Source organism: Brassica napus, chromosome C7 (genome assembly GCF_020379485.1).
Source record: "Brassica napus cultivar Da-Ae chromosome C7, Da-Ae, whole genome shotgun sequence".
Taxonomy (NCBI): Eukaryota; Viridiplantae; Streptophyta; class Magnoliopsida; order Brassicales; family Brassicaceae; genus Brassica; species Brassica napus.
Window position 1 is genome coordinate 9,149,574 of NC_063450.1, and position 22,788 is coordinate 9,172,361.

At 35.0% G+C, this 22,788-nt stretch overlaps 1 protein-coding gene across 4 annotated transcripts; it reads right to left on the reverse strand.

The window, feature by feature from the left end:
• Positions 1-9,028: 9,028 nt before the first annotated feature.
• Positions 9,029-10,303, reverse strand: LOC111213075 (histone H3). 4 transcript variants are annotated; one of them, XM_048762821.1, is made up of 5 exons: positions 10,115-10,301; positions 9,794-9,865; positions 9,653-9,729; positions 9,478-9,564; positions 9,029-9,361 (listed from the first exon to the last, which is right to left on the reverse strand). In XM_048762821.1, exons 2-5 carry the CDS (start codon positions 9,863-9,865, stop codon positions 9,145-9,147), a joined length of 453 nt encoding a protein of 150 aa, XP_048618778.1. In that variant the 5' UTR covers positions 10,115-10,301; the 3' UTR covers positions 9,029-9,144. The 4 variants fall into 4 exon arrangements, with proteins under 4 accessions (XP_048618778.1, XP_048618779.1, XP_048618777.1 ...); XM_048762822.1 differs by having other exon boundaries at positions 10,054-10,175; XM_048762820.1 differs by having other exon boundaries at positions 9,478-9,729; positions 10,115-10,303.
• Between the last annotated feature and the right edge of the window lie 12,485 nt (positions 10,304-22,788).

Here is a 22,788-nt window from a genome sequence, read left to right on the forward strand (position 1 = left end):
CATCGATCGATGCGTTTTTGAACAAAAACAAATCGATCGATTACTAAGATGGCCCGGGCCGTAAGATTGTGATCGATCGATGAGAGTATCCCATCGATCTATCGACAATCTGAATTGTTCCTCGGAATTTCCTCGGAAAATCTTGTATGTTTTTTTAAAAATGCATCGATCGATGCGTTATAGAACAAAAACGCATCGATCGATTACTAGGATGGACCGGGCCGTAAGATTGTGATCGATCGATGAGATAACCCATCGATCTATCGACAATCTGAATTGTTCCTCGGAATTTCATCGGAAAATCTTGTATGTTTTTTTAAAAATGCATCGATCGATGCGTTATAGAACAAAAACGCATCGATCGATTACTAGGATTTACGGGGCCGTAAGATTGTGATCGATCGATGAGAGTAACCCATCGATCTATCGACAATCTGAATTGTTCCTCGGAATTTCGTCGGAAAATCTTGTATGTTTTTTTAAAAATGCATCGATCGATGCGTTATAGAACACAAACGCATCGATCGATTACTAGGATGGACCGGGCCGTAAGATTGTGATCGATCGATGAGAGTATCCCATCGATCGATCGACAATCTGAATTGTTCCTCGGAATTTCCTCGGAAAATCTTGTATGTTTTTTTAAAAACGCATCGATCGATGCGTTATAGAACAAAAACGCATCGATCGATTACCAAGATGGCCCGGGCCGTAAGAATGTGATCGATCGATGCGTTATAGAAACAAAACGCATCGATCGATGCGTGTTCGGAAAACAGAATTATAAGGCAAAACCCGACCTTTTTTGGATCTAAACCTTAGAACTCTCATCCCCTCCGATTTCCCCTATAATTCGCCCCCCCCCCTTTCTCTCTCTATAATCATCCGATTTGAACAATTTTGGGCTCTATTCCACTTGATTTTTCGAGCTCTACCTGATTCCTACACTCGTCTTCACCCTAAGACAGGTATACTCCGCGAATCTCCACATTCTGAAATCGTGTTCTTGAGCAATTTTTTGGGTTTTGTGAATTTCTTATTTCCGTGTTGATTCCTTGATCAAATATGCATGAAACAGATGTTTAAACATGGAATAGAACACAATTGTCTGTGATCAACGAGTTTGGAACATGATTTGAGATGATTTAGGGATAGAGAATTTTTTTCAATTTCGTTTTTTTTTATCACAACTCGATTTTGCTTTTCATTTTCATGTTCAGCTTTGCCTTCTTAATTGATTATAACCATGTTGAGAGCAATGATTCTATTTTGTAGAGAATGAAGCGCACGAAAACATCAGCAAAGAAAAACACACAAGAAGCGGGTTCGTCACAGCTGGAGAAGCAAAGGCCAAAGAAGTGGGATAAGTCTGATACCACCCACTACAACAACATGAAGAAGGTAGCCGTTCCGGCTACACAACTAGCATGTCCTGAGACGATGACAATATTGGGAATCAAAGCAGACATTGAAGGACTGTTCCAGAACATGGGTCTAGGCCAACTATGCAACCTCAAGGAACCCACTTATCCGGAGTTGGTACGCCAGTTCATAGCATCCGCATACGTCACCCGTCCCGATGATAGCCATCAGGAAGGTTTTCTGGCATTCGTAGTGCAGAAAGTATACTATGAGGTATCTTTCACAGACCTCTGCGGACTATTTGGATTGAGTGCGGGGGAGAGGACATATGGTCTTTATTGGACTTCAGAGCTGTTGAACTTCTGGGAAACGATTGGCACAGGGGTTTATAGATCTTCTCAGGCAAAGGAGTCACTTATCCGGAGCCCAGTACTGAGATATGCGACACGCCTCATTGGCTCATTGCTATACGGGACAACCACAGCCGCATCAGTCACGCAATGGGAGTTGTGCCTCCTGTACCAAGGTGTGAGGCATTTGCTACCGGCATTTGGAAACTCTACATTCCCACCTGCTACTGCCTTCAACATGGGAGCGGTGCTGGCCGCAAACTTAGCAGGATACAAGGGGAAAGTAACCAAATCCAAGAGCAATGCATGTGGATTTGGTGCAGTGATTACTCGGATCCTTAGACATGTGGGTGTAGACTGTGAGAACCACCAGGTAGCACTGGACAGATCGAACAACATTGCTTGGAACTACCTGGATGTCATTTCTCTAGTAAGTAAGGAGTTCATAGCTGGTCCCCACTCGAGGATCGATCGGGATGGTCCTTACGTCTACGTATTCCAGGACCGAGCGAAGAAAACACTCTACTGCCACCTGCCTCAGATCGGCCTGACTGCTCTACTTTCAGAGGCTGCAGTTGAGTTTCTACCCCCTGCTACCGCACTAGTAGACAAGCCATCCTTCTTCACGCCAAAATATCAGACCAAAGGCAAGGGCGTGGTTGATGAAGAAGGACAAGATGAGGCTGCACAAGCCATTCCAGATGATTCACAACCCCATCAGCTACTCCCATCAGACTCCAGCCAGTACAAGCTGCAAGAGCTTCCACCGAACGCCACTTCGCGCCAGCAACAACATTGGAGAGATCAGAGCATAAAGACAAACAACGACATGCTACACAAGATCTGGGCTGCCATTTCACGTATCAGGCCGTGTCGTTGCCAAAAGGATGATGTAGTTCATCGGGACAACTCTCCATCCAGCTCTGGTTCGGGTTCGAGTGGTACACACATGGTAAGAAAGAGGTCCAAGAGACCCAACGATGCAGGAACATCTGGAGCAGGAGACGAGGAGTAGGAGCTATCACCGGCTATTTTATTTTCTTTTCTATTCTAACGTTTTATGGTCTTATTTTCTGTTAATTTTGAACTGAGTTTTTTTTTAGGTTTCTTAATTATGAGTTCGTATTTCTTTTACATGGTTTCTTTGTTTTATTTGGTTGTGTTTTGTGTAGCTTTTAATTCGTATTCAGCTTTGCCTTGCTAGATAAACCAAATAACTATTATCCAAGGAAAGAGGTTATATCAAGTGTTCCTCGGAATTTCCTCGGTATTTCTTAAAAAAAAAAAAAAATAAGTTCAATGGTAGTCTGTTTCCGAGTCATCATCACCAGATGAATCTGAATCTGGATCTTGGTGAAACTCTCCAATTACTGGTTCATCCTCTACGTGAACGACGGCTTCCTCTCCAAAGTCGGTTAAATCGACTACAAGGCCAACTCCAGCTAAATCTTCTGCTGCACTACAGTTGCCGGATGTGCTTGGTTGTAGTGGGTCTTCCAGCTCAGAACTTCCCTGAACTCGGCCTCTCGGGTTGAGTCTTGTAACAGTAACCCATGGATCATCTCTGTTCCTTACCCGGGGGTACTTGATATAACAAACCTGTAACATTTAGAAAAATTATAAATTAATACACATGATGATGAATCATTCTGAATAATTAACATTTAATTACCTGATCGGCCTGGGAAGCAAGAATGAAAGGATCATAATATTGCAGCTTTCGCCTCGAATTTACTGATATAACACCAAATGCATCTGTTCTCACACCTCGATCTGGGGTGTTGTCGTGCCAATCACAATAGAAAACAGTACAGCGCAATCCAACCATGCCCAAATACTTGATTTCCAAAATCTCATGTATGTGTCCGTAGTATACATCATCTCCTGATGCAGAACAAACGCCAGCATCATAAGTCGTACTCGAACGTCTCCTCTTCTGAGTTGTGAATGCATATCCTCGAGTACAAAATCTCGGATATGACTTCACAACAAAGTTTGGTCCAACGACCATCTCACGTATCCAATCGTCAAATGTTTCACCTCTGGCCAAACCAGCAGACACCTATTAATAGCACATATATATATATTATATCAATAAATGTGAATTAGTATAAATATGTGATAAAATATATTTTAATTTGTTTAAAGCACTCACATAAGTAAACATCCATCCAGTAAATTCTCTCTGCTTCATTTCTTCTAGTTCGTCCTCTGTGGCGTATCTATACTCGAACCGCTTTTCTGCCATGAAAATCCTGTATATGATGACAATAATGTAATTAATTAAGATTTAAATTTCAACTTGTTAAAATAAAAATTTGTAAGCTCATTTATTTACCTCTCATATTGAAGAACGTCTTCGCAGTTGGTGAGCAAATATGTTTGCAAATGACTGCGCTCCTGCTCAGTAAGTCGACGGTCCTTTGGTTTTCCGCTAAGTCGTCCAACGTCTGTGAAAATGTCTGGAACCGTAACATGATATGTTGCCCGTTCGCCTCTATCATCATGCCGAGCAGGTCTTCTGTTTTTGGTCTGAACTTCTGCTGGAAAGTAGTACTCGGCAAAGTTTGAAGTTTCTTCATTGATCATCTGTGCGACTATAGAACCTTCCACCCTACTTAAATTTTTCACCATCTTCTTCAAATGGAACATATACCGCTCATACAGATACATCCATCTATACTGCACAGGACCACCAAGTTCCAATTCTCTTGCCAGGTGAATAACAAGATGCTCCATAACATCAAAAAATGAGGGAGGAAATATCTTCTCAAGGTTGCACTGAATCACGGCTATGTTAGTCTTCAAATTTTCAATACCTTCAAGAGTCACTGATCTCGTGCATAAATCGCGGAAGAAACCACTTATCCCTGCAATTGCTTCATGAACATTTCGTGGTAATATTTCCTTGAAGGCGAACGGAAGGAGGCGCTGCATCATTACATGGCAATCGTGGCTTTTCAAGCCAGTAAACTTTCCTTCCTTTCTGTCGATACAGTTACGCAAATTTGATGCGTAACCGTCTGGAAATTCCACATCGTTTGAAATCCAATCAAAGAACGCATCTTTTCCCGCTGCATCAAGTCGGTATATGGGAAAAGGAGCCCTACCATTCTCATCAACATGAAGTTCTGAACGAGCACATATATCGACTAAATCCAGTCTTGACTTCAAATTATCCTTTGTTTTACCTTGAACATTAAGGATCGTGTTCATGAGATTGTCAAAAAAGTTCTTCTCAATATGCATGACATCTAAATTATGCCTTAGCAGATGATCCTCCCAGTATGGCAGATCCCAGAAAATACTTTTTTTGTGCCAGTTATGTAGTTCTCCAACAGCATCTACCGGAAAACGCTCATGTCCACCGACTTCTGGCGTCCTTTCTGCACCAAAATCTCTTAGTTGTATCTTCAAATCTTTCCCACAAATTTCCGGAGGTGGACTGTCAAACACCCTCTTGTTCTTCGTAAACAAATTCCTACTCCTACGATATGGATGATCAGGTGGTAGGAATCTCCTGTGACAGTCAAACCAACACGTTTTCCTTCCGTGCTTTAGTTGGAAAGCATCAGTGTTATCTTGACAATATGGACATGATAGCCTTCCATGCGTTGTCCATCCAGACAACATACCATATGCTGGAAAATCACTTATTGTCCACATTAGTACTGCCCGCATTTGAAAGTTTTCTTTACACGAAACATCGTATGTTTCAGCACCTTGAGCCCATAGTTGTTGCAACTCATATATTAGTGGCTGAAGAAACACATCAAGTGATCTCTTAGGATGCTCTGGTCCGGGAACGAGAATCGAGAGAAACAAAAACTCTCGTCGCAAGCACAAGTTTGGGGGGAGGTTGTATGGTGTAAGAATGACGGGCCATAGAGAATACTGTCTTCCACTCTTGCCAAACGGACTGAAACCATCAGTACATAATCCAAGGTAGACATTTCTTCTCTCATACGCAAAGTCGGGATACTTTGATTGGAAATGCTTCCACGCTTTTGCATCTGAAGGATGTCTGATCTCACCATCTGTTGAGTGCTCCGCATGCCATCTCATTGGTTGCGCTGTGCGTTCAGACAGATACAACCTCTGCAACCTTTCCGTCAAAGGTAAATACCACATCCTTTTATATGGCACTGGAACTCTTCCAATTGTATCTTTATAACGAGGCTTTCCACAAAATTTGCATGTAACCCGCTGTTCATCCACCCTCCAATAAATCATGCAGTTGTCGCTGCATACATCTATTACCTGATACGATAAACCAAGACCAGCTACGAGTTTCTGAACCTCGTAGTATGAACCAGGAGCTACATTATCCTCGGGTAGAATACCTTTTACAAAATCAGCAATCGCATCCACACAGTCTTCAGCCAAATTATAATCTGTTTTAATGCCCATCAATCTTGTAGCAGATGATAAAGCTGAATGACCATCTCTGCAACCTTCGTACAATGGTTGCTTTCCAGCATCCAACATATCATAAAATCTCCTAGCTTCTGCATTGGGTAAATCTTCCCCTCTAAAATGATCATTTACCATCTGCTCAGTACCTACACCATAATCTACATCCGTTCTAATTGGTTCTTCTAATCTAACCGCTGGCTGAGGTTCACTAGTACTACCATGTTCATAATCAGTTTCCCCATGATGATACCAAATTTTGTAACTTCGTGTAAACCCACTCAAATATAGATGAGTCCAAACATCCCACTCTTTAATAACCTTTCTATTTTTACAATTAGAGCAAGGACATCTTAACATACCTGTTTTTGCTTCCGGTTGTCGGTGAACTAACCCCATGAATTCAGTTATACCTCGTTGGTATTCTTCCGTAAGCAATCTCGTGTTCGGATCCAAATGAGGTCGATCGATCCAAGAACGAAAATAATTTGAAGAAGACATATTTTTTATGAATCAAATTCGTGTGTAAATAGAGTAAGAGGGAGGATGAAGATATGAAGTGAATGAAGAGGAAGAGGAGTGCTTGTATTTATAGTTTAAATCCTGCCGACATACCGAGGAAATTCCGACGGAATTCCGACGGACAAAACTAGTTCGTCGGAATTTCCTCGGAATTTTGTAAAATCCCCCAACGGCTCTCCAACGGCTATAATATTTCCTCGGAATTCATCGGTTTTTTCCGAGGAACAGAGTTTTCCTCGGAATTTCCTCGGAATATTCCGACGGACTGTAGTTTCCTCGGAATCCCGTCGGTATATTCCGAGGAAATTCCGAGGAAACCCAATTTTGTGTTTCCTCGGAATTTCCTCGGAAATTCCTCGATATATTCCAAGGATTTCATTTTCCGTCGGAATGTCCGTCAGAATATCGCTGTTTTCTTGTAGTGGTAGGAGGAGGCTATGAAGAAAATGATCTCCCACTTGATGTACCAAAGGGACACTTTCCTATCTATGTAGGACAAAACAGGAGCAGATACATAGTTCCTATCTCCTTTTTGACCAACCTTGACTTCCAGTGTCTCCTCAGAAGAGCTGAGGAAGAGTTTGGTTTTGATCACGACATGGGTCTCACCATTCCTTGTGATGAACTCTTCTTTCAAGATCTGACGTCCATGATCCGATGAAATCTATATAGTCGTAACAAGAACCCAAAGAATAAGTAAGCTGAAGGAGATGGATATGGTTAAAGATGAAGTTACTTTTTCTACTTTTTGTAGCTTCTCTTTTCTTTTCTTTTTTAAACATCCTCTCTCTTTTCTTTAGTTTAATGACTCATGTCTTTCCTATATTTTCTCTGTTTTTGTCCTATTTTGATGCTCATCTTGGGTCTATCTAATGGGTCAAGATTTGACTCGTCTAACCAGAAAACCCCACGAGATGGACATTTTTGGTTTTGGATCTGTGAAGAAAGCTTGTAATATTTTCCTCACGAATGTTTTGTTTGTTATTAAATCTGTGATAGAGGTTAATTATTATCTTCTTTTTAATGACAAGGTTAATTATTATCTTCTGCATAATACATCCACTGAAAGCTAATCTATTTTTTTTATAGCAAATAGATCTTTAATGTCTGAGAGCATTTCTATTAAAAGTATCCAAGGAAAGGTTGCTATTATTAAAATAAAAAATAATAAAAAGAAGTGAGAAGAAGTTAGTGAGATTTTTTTTTAAAAATCATAAAAACCTTATGAAACAATTGTTAATTATATTATGATTTAACATATTTAAAAAAAACTAAAATTTAGTTTTTGTTAAAATATCAATTCCTTTTAGGAAATAGTTTGAGTTGATTCATATAAAATTAAAAATTCATTGCCATTCAGACATGAATTTTAAAAACTCATTTAAAATCTATTGTTTTGAACTTGACATTTCATAAATTACTATGAAATCTACTGTTATTAAAAATATTTTTAAGCTGTGAACTTTAAAAAATTTCAAATGATTTTAGAATATTTAGATAGGGTTTCTTCGTTAAAAAAATAAAAAATATAAATCTCATAGTTTTAGAAGAGATTCTACGGGTGTATGGGTGTACTAGAGTTTAAAGTGATTTGATTTTTAATGAATTTTAAAATAATATTACATGATTTGAGAGTTTAATGTGATTTCCATATACATGCTTTGGGACATTTCACATACGAATACCGAAATGCTTTACTGTGACAGCCAAAAAATCTAATTCCTAATGCCATTTGAATTTACCACCACCAGATTGATTATAAAGCGGACAATTTTCTTAAATAGTCAATTTTAAGTTTTTGTCACCAAAATAACCTTAAAAATGACTAAAATAGTTATTTTTAAAAATTTAAAATCATGCCTTCAAAATCTCACAAATTAACTCTAAACCTTTAGTCTAAATTAGTTAACCTTAGGGTATAAATATATATTTACCTTTTAATAAAATTTGTTTTGGTCATTTTTTTTAGGTGCTATTTTGTGAAAATAAATTAAAAAACTATTCCAGGGAATTTCTGTTATAAATTTACCACCCTTTTTAAAATTTTGCCAACTCACGGGCATGATAATAACTTTTAGCCAACTATGCATTTTTCAATTGGCACGGCATGTTTTCTAGTCCAAAACTCTTTCAAAATCCCATATGCCAGAACTCTTTTAGCACTAAACGCTGCTTAGCCATGTTCAGATTTATTTCATACTCATCACTCTTCAGCTTCCAAATCTCTTTATTATGATTCAGTAACCTTATAGCTTCAGCTTTAAACTATCGCGTCTTTATGCATTCATCCGTAGCACGCACCATTATCCAATTTGACAATGTGAATCCTACTTTGTGTTTGCATCTTGAACGGTAGTGTCTCAAATCAGAGCTAAATCACATAGCAAATCATAACCCGGCAAGACGATTGAAATGAGAAAAAACAACCATCATTGTTTTCAAGTCTCCTACCAACCAAAAGGTTTTAAAGCCATTATCTAATATACCCATCTAGCTATTAAGAACAACCACATTCACAACTCACGAACCAGGTCCCCCAACACTTAAGCACGTTCTCCTCTGATCCTGCGGGCGAGTTGAATGTCTTTAGGCATAATGGTGACACGTTTGGCATGAATGGCGCAGAGGTTAGTGTCCTCAAAGAGACCCACAAGATACGCTTCTGCAGCCTCCTGGAGTGCAAGAACAGCATGGCTCTGGAAACGCAGATCAGTCTACAACCACAGATAAATAAACACAAGGGTTAGATAATTATGAAAACACAAAGAGTGACATTGATACGAGCGTGAACAAGTTGAAATCCATCACAAAGTCTTGTCTTTTCAAGTACCTTGAAATCCTGGGCGATCTCACGAACAAGCCTCTGGAAAGGGAGCTTCCTGATGAGCAACTCGGTACTCTTCTGGTACTTACGGATCTCATTGTCCATCAAGAACAAGAACCAGAGTTTTGTCAAATCAATGATATATATATATATATGGGGTAAAGAAAAAGAGATGAGATACCGAAGAGCAACAGTTCCAGGACGGTAACGATGGGGCTTCTTGACTCCACCAGTGGTTGGAGCACACTTACGTGCAGCCTGAAATTGAAAATATGCGCTTATAACCAAAATCTAACGATACGTTAATCAGATCAAAACGTACCTTGGTAGCAAGCTGTTTCCTAGGGGCCTTTCCACGAGTAGACTTACGAGCAGTTTGCTTAGTACGAGCCATCTGAAGATCATATTATATAAGAAAACAAGATTTAGACCCTTGTGCTTTCAATTGCTCGTGAAACTAACGAGATTACATATAAATCCAAAGAAAATTCATCCAGCCGATGAGAACTATAAACCAGTTTCAGAATCAGCAGAATGATCCTAACCATAGACATAGAAACAATCTGATTCTTCCCATCTAACCTGAAACCCTAAATCCAGAAGACGAATCGGCCACAAGAACAACGAAGTCGAAAACTCATACCTTTTTCTCTGTCTTCCTCTCTCGCTTCTCTGAATACACAATCTATAGTATTATCCAAGAACCGAATTTGCTTATTTGTCATCGTCATGTTCTCTATGATTTTATGATTTTTGGCTTAGTCCTTAAACATTTTTAATTTTAATTTGACTAATTAAAATTTTAATATCTAACTAAATTTTGATCCGTGATTTGAAAACATGGGATATTTAATGATGAAATTTTTTATTAAACGTTATAAATGTTTGTAGATTTGTAAGAATTTTTTTCTATTTAAAATCAGCGCTTTTAAACCAGATCTAGACTCAAATGTAAACATGTAAATCCATATCTAATCCAATTTTGGTTTTAATAAATACTAAATCTCAATCCGCGCAACTGCGCGGATTTTTGTTCATTTATTTTTATATAAACATTTTATTTTTCAATTCTAAATTGGTATATATTATAATATATAAGTGTCTATCAATTTTTAAAACATAATAAGTTTACGGTATATTTTTTTTCATTGAATAGATTGTTTCAAACTTTCACATGTATTTGTATCTTCTTCTATATATATATATTTTTGGATTATTATTTTATTATTAAAATCGTAACTATATATATAAAGATTAGTAAAATATTATTTTATTGTCATATTTAAAATATTGTAACATTTCACAAATTTAGAAAGTTTTTAAAAAATTAAACTTTTCGCTTCATAGATTTATATTATCGAGTAAATAATTAAACATTTAGTTTTTGTTTCATTTTTAAAATAAACTATATAGTTTAAAATTTGTTTTCATTGGTTTAAGGCAGTAAAGATTAATCATTGTTAGATAATATGATTTTTGTTATTTAAAAAATGTTCTTTATAATTTTAAAAGTTAACATCGACAAATGATTAAATAATTAACATATAGAGGTATAGTATTTCAACACTAAATTATATCTATTTAATTTATTTTATATATAAATCTAATGGATCATCTATTGTTTAAATTCAATTATTGGTAACCCAATAAAAATTTCTGGTAGACCCAAAATTTAAATGATAAGATTAGAGATTAAATGTAACATGACTTTCTAATAATAGGTCCACTAGGTCCATTTAAAAAGAAATCACATATGAATTAATGTTGTGACTTCTATTTTAATATGTAAGATTCATTTTTTTTATAACCCTATAAAACTTGAAAATGATTGGCTTGAAGCCAACCAGTTGAACAGTGACCGAAGTGTAATCCAATTTGAATTAATTTTTTTACGGTATTTGATTTAAAATGTTATTTTAAAATTTTTAAAATTAGTTTCAATGTTTGCATAAATAATTAAATACTTATTAATTTTAATCTTATTGTATTTTTATTGTGTCGTAACTCCAACTTGTTATAAAATTGTTTAAATGATCTATTTATATTTTAAAAATATAAAGAAAATTGATTTACATTTTTTCTATATTTTTAGACATGATTTTTGTATTTAATATGATATATGTATTTATATATTAAAATGAAATAAATTATTCAATGGCTCACCCACGATCAGCACAATAACCCAATGACCAAAAATAGTGTTTAATGTATAGTTCGGGTTTTGAAAAAAAAATTGATTTAAACATATTTTACTTTTATATTTTCTTATAATATCATTTATTAAATTTTAGCAAAAATATATATGATTTATTTATTAATTCTTTGTATTGATCATATCCCAAAAGTTAATATATTTATTTGTTGCTTCTAATGAACATGGTATAACCGAGGATTAGGTATAAACAGACACTTATTTTCTTAAGTTTAACTAATCTAGATTTACTGCTTAGATTTGAGCGATGAAGTTTTGGAGCGAGACGGAATTTAAAATTTTAATAATAAATGAATATATATTTAAAATTCAAAATAAAAATTTTAAAATATTTTAAAAGGAATTTTCAAATTTCAGAATAAAATTTATCTATTTATTTTAAATAGTATAAGGTTGTAGTCAATTTTAGACACAAGTTGGATCCAATTTTTTTATTTATCATAATAATATTGATTTTGACACCCATTTCCCATTATGGAATTAATTTTTTGTCAAAAAAATTTAATTAAAAATTAAAATGTATACATACTTTATATATTTAGTTTTTTTTCAGTGTGCGTGCATTCTCTTGGCGACATATAAATACAAATGTATATAAATATTGACTTATTTATTATTATAATTGTTATAATAATAACATGTATTTTCTGAAAGTGAGATTAATTGTTGAATTTCAAATAACTTATATATTTTAAATTTTAAAATTAGTGTTTTTTCCGCCAACCCAAAAATAAGAAGACTTAAATTGTTGATTTTTTTTTTTAATTTAACGAAATCTTTTGTTTGTCTAAAAAATATGTAACCGTTTTGTATTGTAATTCAGTTCATACTATAGGGCCAATAAATTAAAGCTGGCCGATTGCGTATTTTGAGAGCAAATGTTTTGAAATATATTTTGTTTACTTATTGTTTGACGTTTGTTAACATATTGTGTAAATAGTAATAATGCTAAAAGTCTCGCCACACTAAAGAGATTCTAAATAATGTTGATTCGGCAATATGTTTGATCTGAGATGCAGTATTCTGTTTTAAATCTATAATAATAAAGTTGGCTTTAAAAACGAAGAAATCAGTTGCTTCGGTTTGCGCTGTTATTTACGTGTTGGGCTTTTACATTGTATTTCAATTTTGTTGCATTTTAGTTTCGTTTGGGCTTATACATAAATCTTAAGCCCATACAAATCAGGTTTCCTCCTCTTCTAGCCTTCTACCTTCTTAGTTTAGCAGCCGTAAATTCTTTAAAAATTTATCACCTTTCAGATCACTGTAACGTCTTTATCTTCCATTAATATGTACTTTACTCCAATCTTTAACGTAATTAACCCACTCTTCCCACTCTGAAGCTTTCAGTCCAACTCTTTGCATTCCAAAGTAACAGTTAAGCAACAACTATAAATATCTTATTCACTCTGCGATGAACAGCACAACTTCATTGACATCGAGAAAGAAAGTTTGTTCAGCTTATCGATTACGACAATGGTGAATTCTTTCACCCTCCTTGCCGATCTGAAAGCTCTGCTCCAACAATGAAGAGGTTCGTTTGCTGAGGTTTTGGGAGATATGCAACATTTATAGAGTTTAATCCTGGATCATTTTCTTGACCGACTATTCAACACGTGAGCTGGACCATCACTGAGTTTCCCTTCTCGGTGTGCGAAATATGCAAGAAAAGTATCAGGTTAGAGTTTAAGCTTGGATCCTTTTGATTAGTTCTCTCTGAATGATTGTTGCATGATCTGCAATGCTCGTGCAAGTATATGTATTCCTCTACACGCTTATCTTTGACCGGTTTTTGTTTTGGCTTTGTCTTTATGCAGGTAATGGAGTTTCAGCAAAGGAAATGTTGCGTTATATTAGAGCTTTCAAGCAATCTCTCAAGGGTTTTACAGTTTTGCACTTCTGCAATACCACAAGCATTTCTTGATGGGACGGACACAATTCCTTCCAGGCTCACTGAGGTGATTTTTTCATCTTGAAGCACATGACCTCGGCAGTAGATGAACAAACTATCCTTTGTTGAAACTGTTTGTCCTTTTTCTTAATATGAATTTGCTGAATTTTCTGCTACTTACAATATATAATCTGTGTGTTCGTTACCTTATTAATAGGAAGGTATAAATGTCCCTGAAGTTGTGGTACCAGGAAGAGATAAAAAAGATGGTAAAACTTGCAATGTTGGATAGAAGCCATCTACTTTTAATGCTTCCAGTGCCGGACGTTCTGCAATGACCAGAGAACAACTTGCTATTGCTTTATTATCTTTTCCGTTTTCGTTTAAATCTATTTCCTTTTTGTTTCAAAAATTAATGTTGTAGTTGTTGTTTCAATTATTAACAATGGCAAAAACTGCCTTATTCCTCTGAGATAGAACTTGACTTATCACTTCGGTTTTCTGTTTGTGTTTGACGACCTTAATGTACCTAATGGAATTGATTATTTGACCGCTCATGTTGAACCAGGTACTAAGTTGGATTTTTTCATGAGTTTTGCTTCCACTTTGTCTCACGAGACGAGACGGATAACTCTCTCATATGACTTTCTCTTTTTGGGAAAACCTTTGAAAACTTGATGTTCACATTGTTTGCTTTCTCTTTTTTTTTTTTTTTTGCTTTCTTTAGAATTCTAGATTATAGTACAACTCTATTATAACAACAATTTTTGTTTCACTTAGACTCATATAAATCATTTCCTGTTAGTTTTCCTTCTCTGTAGTTTGACAACATAAAAGTGTGCACTTGCAAGAACAATTACGGACTTATGACTCTAATTACTCACACTTCTTAAAAACACTCATGGTTGTGACTTTTATTACATACAGTCTATTTGTTTGTAGATAGCCTGCACTTTACGTATCAGCGAGTGTTGCTATAAACCGCAGACCTTTGTAGATTGAGACTCTAAGCTTCTCAAGGATTAGTCTGTTCAGTAAGATATATGAATCTTACATTTATTCAAGTTAACTTGCATTAGTACTTTTTACAGTTTTACCTAAACGCCATCAATTTGCGTTATTAAAACCATAAAGAAAATCAGCAAGATTACCTGGCCGACATTTAAAGAGAAAAATATTATAACAAAATCGTCGTAAATACTTGGTCTAAACTATGGTTTTATGAGTATTAATCAATTTTAATTGACATTGACAAAGTCTAAAGAAATATTAAAATGTGTTCTACTTATTATCAAAATTAAAACAGAACAAATATTAACAATAAGATGAAATACTTATATTTTCACACATTTTAGTGGTTAAACAAGTATATGATTTAAAAAACAATTAAATAAATAATAAAATGAAAATCATCAGTGAAAATAAAATATTTTTAATGAAAAAATAAATTGAATATACATAATTATATATATTATTTTGATTATTTGTAAAGTTTTTTTATTTTCTATTTCAAAATACCAAATAAATGCAATCCCTAAATAAACACTTTCTATTTACTATTCTTTTTTTTTAGAAAATAAAATAGAATCAGACCACGCAAAAATCACAACAAGTACAATTGTCTTACAAACAAATAGAGTTAGCAAAGTTTCAAAAAAAAAAAAACAAATAGAAGTTCAAATAATTATAATTCACCCCAAATGAACTTACGTAAGTAAAAACTAACCAATAAATACTTTTTTTGGTAAATGTTAAATAAATATTTCTAAAGTAAATATCAAAACTAACCAGTAAATACTTCTAAAGTAAACATCAAAACTAACCACCATTTCATCCCCATAAAATCTGAATACTTACTTCTAATTAGGATATCAACAAATATCAACAGTATCAACATATATCAAACATTTGGCTACAAAATTAACATACACCCCGCCACAATGGATTAAGAATTCACTTGCTGGATTTGGGATCCACGAAGTATTTAACCAATACAGCCACAATGAAGCTCCTAACAAATTGCCACATCTTTAAAATGGACAAAATATGCAAGAATTGTTACTATTTTAAGAGGATTAAACAATTTATTATCTTTTTCAAATAAGATAATCACAAAAACAAACACATGCATTTACATTATTCTTTTTCAAGCATCAACTTCACATTAAGTTTAAATTTCAACTAAATTTATTTTGTCACGACTATCATCTATTTATTCAACTTTAACTGAATCAATCAGTCACAACCACTTACGCTCTTCCTATTTGACCTAATCAACTTCAAAACAGAATAACACTATGGTAGCTAATCACTATCAAATGGATGGAAAAGTATATCATTATCTTTCAAAATATTTTCATTTTCATATTTTTTTGAAAATATTTTCATTACTAAAACCATAAAATAAATTGTAAATTTATTACAAAATAAAATATATGAACCCGGCGCTACGCGCCGGAATACCGCTAGTAGTTTTTATAAAATTTATTATATGGTGTTATTACATATACTGCGAGAATATTTGTTGAATAGTTTAACCAGATTTTTCTTTAGAGCATCTCCAACCCATTGCTATTTGAAATTGCTCCAACCCATTTCTATTTCTTCCTCTATAATAGAGATCTCTATTTTTTACTCTACGTTTAGAGATTGCTATTTTAGAAGAATACGAGCATATCTCACATCTATTATAGAGTTCTTCTATTTTAGAGGTGAAAATAGCAAAATACATTGGAGATGGTCTTAGTTTTAAATCGGAAAGCTTTCGCCTATATTCTACCAAATACTTAAATAGATACCAAGTAGAATACTGAATATTTATACGACAAATTTTCTATATATCCTCTATCATATATGTCGTGGAGTAATTGAGAAGTTTTCTTGGATATCAATACAATATCATAGAAGTGCTATTGGTTAAAATGTTATTATATGTTTGCTAATATGTCGTGGGGCAAAAGAGAGAGTCAATAAATGACCATATCAACCTCTTAAAATAACAGTTAGTGAAGATGTTAATAGGCTATATGTTAATAGTATCAATATGTCGTGGAGTGTAGATAATAATGTCATAGACGTTGTAAAAGTAATAGAAAATACTATTTTTATTTTCTTATATAGAAGATTACACCGTCATAGATAAATGGAAAGATTACAAATCATAATCTCTTGGTTATGAGACATCCACAATCTGGTTCATAACACTCCCCCTTGGATGCCATAACCATATAGAGCTTGTAATGTGCTTTAATGTTGTCTCATTAAAACCTTACCAGGAAAACCCAATTGGGACAAAACCAAGGTCAAAGAAAAAAAGTACAACACACATTACTTCCCCTGATTTGGACATTACTGAAGGTCCCTTGGACCTCTCCAATTTTCTGCAATCTGTGGGTGATGAAGATCTTGGGCATAATATATTTTGTCCTCGAACATGATAGTTGGTTCTTCTTTACCATCGGCCATGCCACAATCTGATCGAACATATTGAGTCATCGACCTCAAATACACACACACGAAATCTTGGATGATGTTGATGTGATATGCGTGTACCACCATTTGTAAAACATAACCTGTCTGAAAACAAATCAACAAAACCAAATAACTCCTCTTTGGGCTGGTTAGTATAAAATAAACCAAAATCAAAGGCTTCTTCATCGTCCTTCTTATGGACCAATCATATCAGTGTCTAAAACAAGACTTATGCATCGTCCATCTCAGGACTAAATGGACTTCTTTATCGTCCACCTTTGGACTGAATGGATCAGTGTCCAAAACAAGTGATCGCACGCCCATGTACTAGATAATGGGTGAGACTGGTCCATATTAAATCTCTTGAGTACCATTTTTTGTATATACTATTTGATGCACAAGGATTTCATTGTTAATGTACTCAAGCTGTAATCCCAAACAAAACTTTGTTTTCCAAGATCTTTCATCTCAAACTCTTTCTTGAGATATTCAACTGTTTGAAAAATTGTATCCAGAGGTTCCTAGGATATTCAGATCATATACTTTGATGATTATCAATATTGTTCTCGAGAACTTGTTGTACTTTCAGCTCAATACCCTCTAATACTTTCATTATCCAGTGGACCATATAAATATGCAGTCACTACATCAACTTGCTGCAAGTCTAATTTTCTCTCTTACATAGCCAGACTTATGAGAAATCTAAAAGTAGTTGCATCCACCACATGGGAGTATGTCTCCTCATAATCTATTACTGGTCTTTGTGAGAATCCTTGTGCAACATCAACTTTATATTTCACGATTTCTATTCCTCACAAGACCCATTTATATCCACTGGTTTTAACATCATATAGCGTCTTAATCATATAACCATATACGCCTTTCTTTCTTAAACTATTTAACCCCACGTTTCCATTCAATCCAATATGTTCTACGAGTGCGCACTCTTATATTGACGTGGGTTCATGATCCTCGCTTATATTCATAAATTCAAGTGCTACCTTGTATGAAAATAAATCATCTTATGTCGACATTCCTTATTGGTTTCATTATGTTCCAGACATGATATAATCGATTGAGATTCATTATTATCAGGACCTTTAATACTTTCCAGCTTGGCGTCCCAAGCTACATTGTTTGGTACCTGTACCTTAGAGCCGGCCGGCCTTATCTCCATGTCTGGGATGGTTTTCTTAGTAACCTCGGATTTGGATTTTGATTATCATTCTATGCACCTTTCTTTTGTTTCCGAGGATTCTTATCTTTTGGAACCTATTGGTCTACCACGTTTCATACGTTGTCTAGACTCTGTAGCAACTTGACTGTGTCTCTTCTTGGACATCAAATTCGTTGGTGCTTTACAAGCTGGTTTATATATGACTTAGTCATTCTTTTTCGGTTCAGCAAATGTGTCTGGAATTTGATTAGCTAGCTTTGTAAATGTATAATCTTTGGACGTCTATTTCACATTCTTTTGTCCGAGGATCTTGCCAAGACATTGATGGTTGATTCCATTCTATTTCTTTTACCATTCTTTTACCAGCTTTATTATTTTTTTCTCCTCCTGGTCCTAAAATAATCTTTGTACCTGGCCTCAAATATAATCACCCATAGTTGGCTCAAGGTACTTTATTATTGTGGGAGAATCATATCCAACATATATCCTCATCCTCCTTTTGAGGTTCCATCTTAGTTCTCTGTGGTGGAGCAATTAGTACATAGACAACACATCCAAATGTCTTATGATGGGGTATGTCTGGCTCTTGACCCGTTAATAATTGTGATAGGAGATATCTATGCTCACTAAATGGCCTGATGCGTATTAACTTAGGTGCATGTAAATTTCGTGTGGCCCAAGCTGTGAATGAGAGTTTTGACCTCATAAGTTATGATCTATCAGTCAGCTATTTGCGTTTTAAAAGATTTCGGCCAAGCCGTTCTTGGTATGGACATGTATCACAGAATTGTCCACACTTACCCCCATGGACATACCATAATCATTTAAACGCTTGGGACATGTATTCACCAGTATTATCTAGACATATAGTCTTTATTATGAAAAAGGGGCTCGTAGCCGTTTTACTGGTGATGGCCTAATGAGTTTCCCTTGTGTACATGCTACACACGTGAGATTCTTTGGGATAACTCTTCTTATCTTTTAATGTGTGCCTTTTGAATATCAATTTTCGCATCATGTTTGGACCAGGATGGCCAATCCGGTCGTGCCATAAACTATATATTTTCGCAGGCTTTTACCCTCTATCATACTGATCTATGCATAGTCTAGGTCAGTAGAGAATGCAGGTATAGTCTTTAGGACTTATTATGCCCTTGGGCGATTTTATACATATATATGAAGGAACTCTTTGTTTACTTCGCCCATTGTTTCAATATGGAAATCATTCGTTCTTATAACTTTAAAACTCAATATGCTGCTCTTGCTCTTAGAGCTGGGTGAATATAAGGCATCACTGATTTCTAGATGCATACCCTTAGGCAATAATATATTAGCCTAGCCATAGTCTTCTTTCAGACTGGCGATACCTGCTTTAGTACTTATATTGGCGTTTTTCAGTGTACTCATATAGAAAAATCATTCATTCATTTAATCTAAGCAGAAAATGTAATAGAAATAAATTCAAGTAGATAAAAATCAGAGAAAACATACAAGCAAAACAATCACACAAGTTTGATGTCAAAATCAGATTATCAACTTGATTCTTTTAGGCAATCATAAGTCTCATATTCCATAAGATCATCTTGATCATGTTCAAAATTATTTTCACCATCTTTATATACCAAGTGAGTTTCAGGATTCTTCCCTTTCAGACTCTCTTTGATAGAGGTCACAAAAATGTTTGGGAGTCCTTCATATCTTATCCCAATGGTTCCCCATTCCACATCTATGGCACACTGATTTGGTCGAGCTTTGTGGTTTAAAGGATATACCACGGCCACTGCCTTGACCATGGCTCAAATTGGGTTGATACCCACGGCCTCTGCCATAGTGATTCCCACGGCCAAATGTGTTATAGTGGCCATGGCCACGTCCTTTCCACCATCCACGGCTATGACCGTGTGGACTATCATTCTGGACGTGGTTACTTTTTTTTTCTGCGGCCTTATTGGTATCAGGTAATGGGGTTAATCCAGGAGGTCACAATTCACTGTTTCTCATCAGTAAGCCATTATTATTGCCTAGCTAGCAATAGACTCATCCACAGACTTATAGTCCTGGATTTTGGGATTCCTCCAATCAAATAGGGCATTTGGTAATAACACCGTTCTTTGGTGATTATATCTCGATTTTTTAACTTTGTCCAAAGGTCTAGAGAATTCTCTATAGTTAGATACTGATCTTTGAGACTCTTAATAAGATGATGGCTAATAATTAATATTGCCATGTATCAATCTTTCTCATTTGGCATTATCGCCTTTTGTGATTCATTCACCAAGTCTTTTTGACTTTAGGATAATCTTTGTATCCAATGCCCACCGTAAATAATTATCTCAGAGAAATTTATGGCAGCAAAATCCAGGTTGATTTTCGACATCTCAAATCATATATCATTCAATATTTAGCTATAATTTTCATTCGGCCTTACTCTTTAAAACAATCAATTCGGATTTCAATCTTGTGAGGACAATGAGACTATCAATCTTAAAGACATTTAATCAATCAGTCAATTTCTAGCAAGTCTAAGCAATACTATTTCTATGTACTCATAATATTATGGTTTATCAAGACTAGCAAAAACGGATTCAATTAATCATGCAATTAGGATTTAACAATCAATGGATTTTAGCAAGACTAGTAAAAAGATTTATTAATCACTCAATCAGTTTCAAGGCTGATTTTAGCAATACTAGAATATAGATTTCAAGCATGAATTTCAATGAATCAGTTTCAAGGCTGATTTTAGCAATACTAGAATATAAATTTCAAGCATGAATTTCAATGAATCAGTTTCAAGGCTGATTGGTATTTAGCATAAACCATGTATAAATAATTTATCTAGTATCCGAATTTATCAAACCTCAAAAACATGTAATCAGATCAATCAATTTAATAGAACTCATAAGCATAATGAATTTAGGGTTTCAAGTTTCAGATATGCAGATTAAGGTTAGGACTAGAATTAGGGTTTCATGATTTCTAATCAGATCAATCAATTTAATCGAACTTAGCATACAATCTTAAACCTCAAGACATTAGATTTTATCATGAATCTATCAACCTAGCATACGGATTCTCAATTCTCAAAGACATCCAAATCAGATCAATATAACCTATCATACGGATTATTTAGGGTTTCTATTTAAAACATATCAGATTACAAAACTATCAATCCTAGCAGATGATATTAAACCTCAAGAATCATGCAATCAGATCATTCAGATTTTAAACAAGTAAACCACAATCAATCTATCAACCTATCGGATTATATAAGCAAAGCAAGCTAGCAACCTATCGGATTCAATCAATGTTTTAACAGGCTGGTCGGTTTAAACAATTTTAAATTAGATGAACAATTAACCAAGCAGGATGAGAAAATAAATCTATCAATTTAACGGTCAAACAATTCTAGCAACATAGCATTGATTCAATCAGATTTAAAACCTCAATGATCAAAACCGAAAACAGTTTTGATTTCAAAATATTTGATTAGGGTTTTAATATGTGATTTGATAATTATAGTACAATTAATTCTGATACTTATATTATTTAGGGTTTATAGATATAGGGTTAGGGTTTATCGGATTTTAACTTGTAAAAACCGATTTGGGGTTTTAATCATGTAGGAACATGATTCAGGGTTTGGGGTATCGAACTTTTAGAGCTTCGATTTACTCAATTAGGATTTTTGATCTATTACCCTATGGTTTTGATTCATAAAGATTAGGGTTTTAGGGTTTCATTCTTTATCAATCAATCCATGTTCGATTATGGGTTCTTAGGTTTTGAATTACCTTTTAACCTTAGATGATTGTTGAATCGGACCACCAAAGGAGTTGAGCCGCGAGCTGGACACGAACGGGACGCGAACTGGAATGGATTGAGTCGCTTCTATTGGGTCGCAGACGTCCTTTGTTGCTTGATCGGGAACGCCTTGATCGTCGGACGCGAGCTGTCTGATGCTGTCGCGAACGAGGAAGAGGTCGCGTGCTGGAGCTGCTCTCGGGTCGTGAACGTCTGAGCTTGGATCAGGAACGCCTTGGGCTGAAGTTGATTGGGGGCGCGAGCTGGAACAGATGCGGGAACAAGAGACGCGATCGGGGTTTAGGGTTCGTCGGATCGCCGGCTAGGGTTAGGGTTTTAGGATTTTTCGATTTGGGTATTAACTTAGGGATTTAGAGTTTCGTGCTGATAACGTGTTGTAAAAGTAATAAAAAAGACTATCTTTATTCATAACATAGAGGTTCCTTATATAGGAAATTACACCGTCATAGATAAATGAAAAGATTACAAATCATAAAGATTACAAATCATAATCTTTCGGTTATGAACCATTCAGAATCTGGTTCATAACAATAGATTAAATTTACGTCAATTATTCTATATATATGTTTTCTCTGCCAAATCTCCAAGTCTGAAATTAAACAACCTGCAGCTGTTAGTAGCACATATAAAGCTACCTGATTTGATCAAGATATTCAGCGTTTGAAACATGATAAAGTTTATACGAAGGTAATAAATCAGTCCTAGTTCTAGAACATATTATATACATGAGTTGTTGGATTC

What these genes read in the sequence shown, in the direction of transcription:
- LOC111213075 (XM_048762820.1), bottom strand. Translation starts at nt 9,865, where the DNA reads ATGGCTCGTACTAAGCAAACTGCTCGTAAGTCTACTCGTGGAAAGGCC. An exon ending in GGAAACAGCTTGCTACCAAG is followed by an intron (nt 9,730 to 9,793) that starts GTACGTTTTGAT and finishes TTTCAATTTCAG; the next exon opens with GCTGCACGTAAGTGTGCTCC. An exon ending in AGATCGCCCAGGATTTCAAG is followed by an intron (nt 9,362 to 9,477) that starts GTACTTGAAAAG and finishes CTGTGGTTGTAG; the next exon opens with ACTGATCTGCGTTTCCAGAG.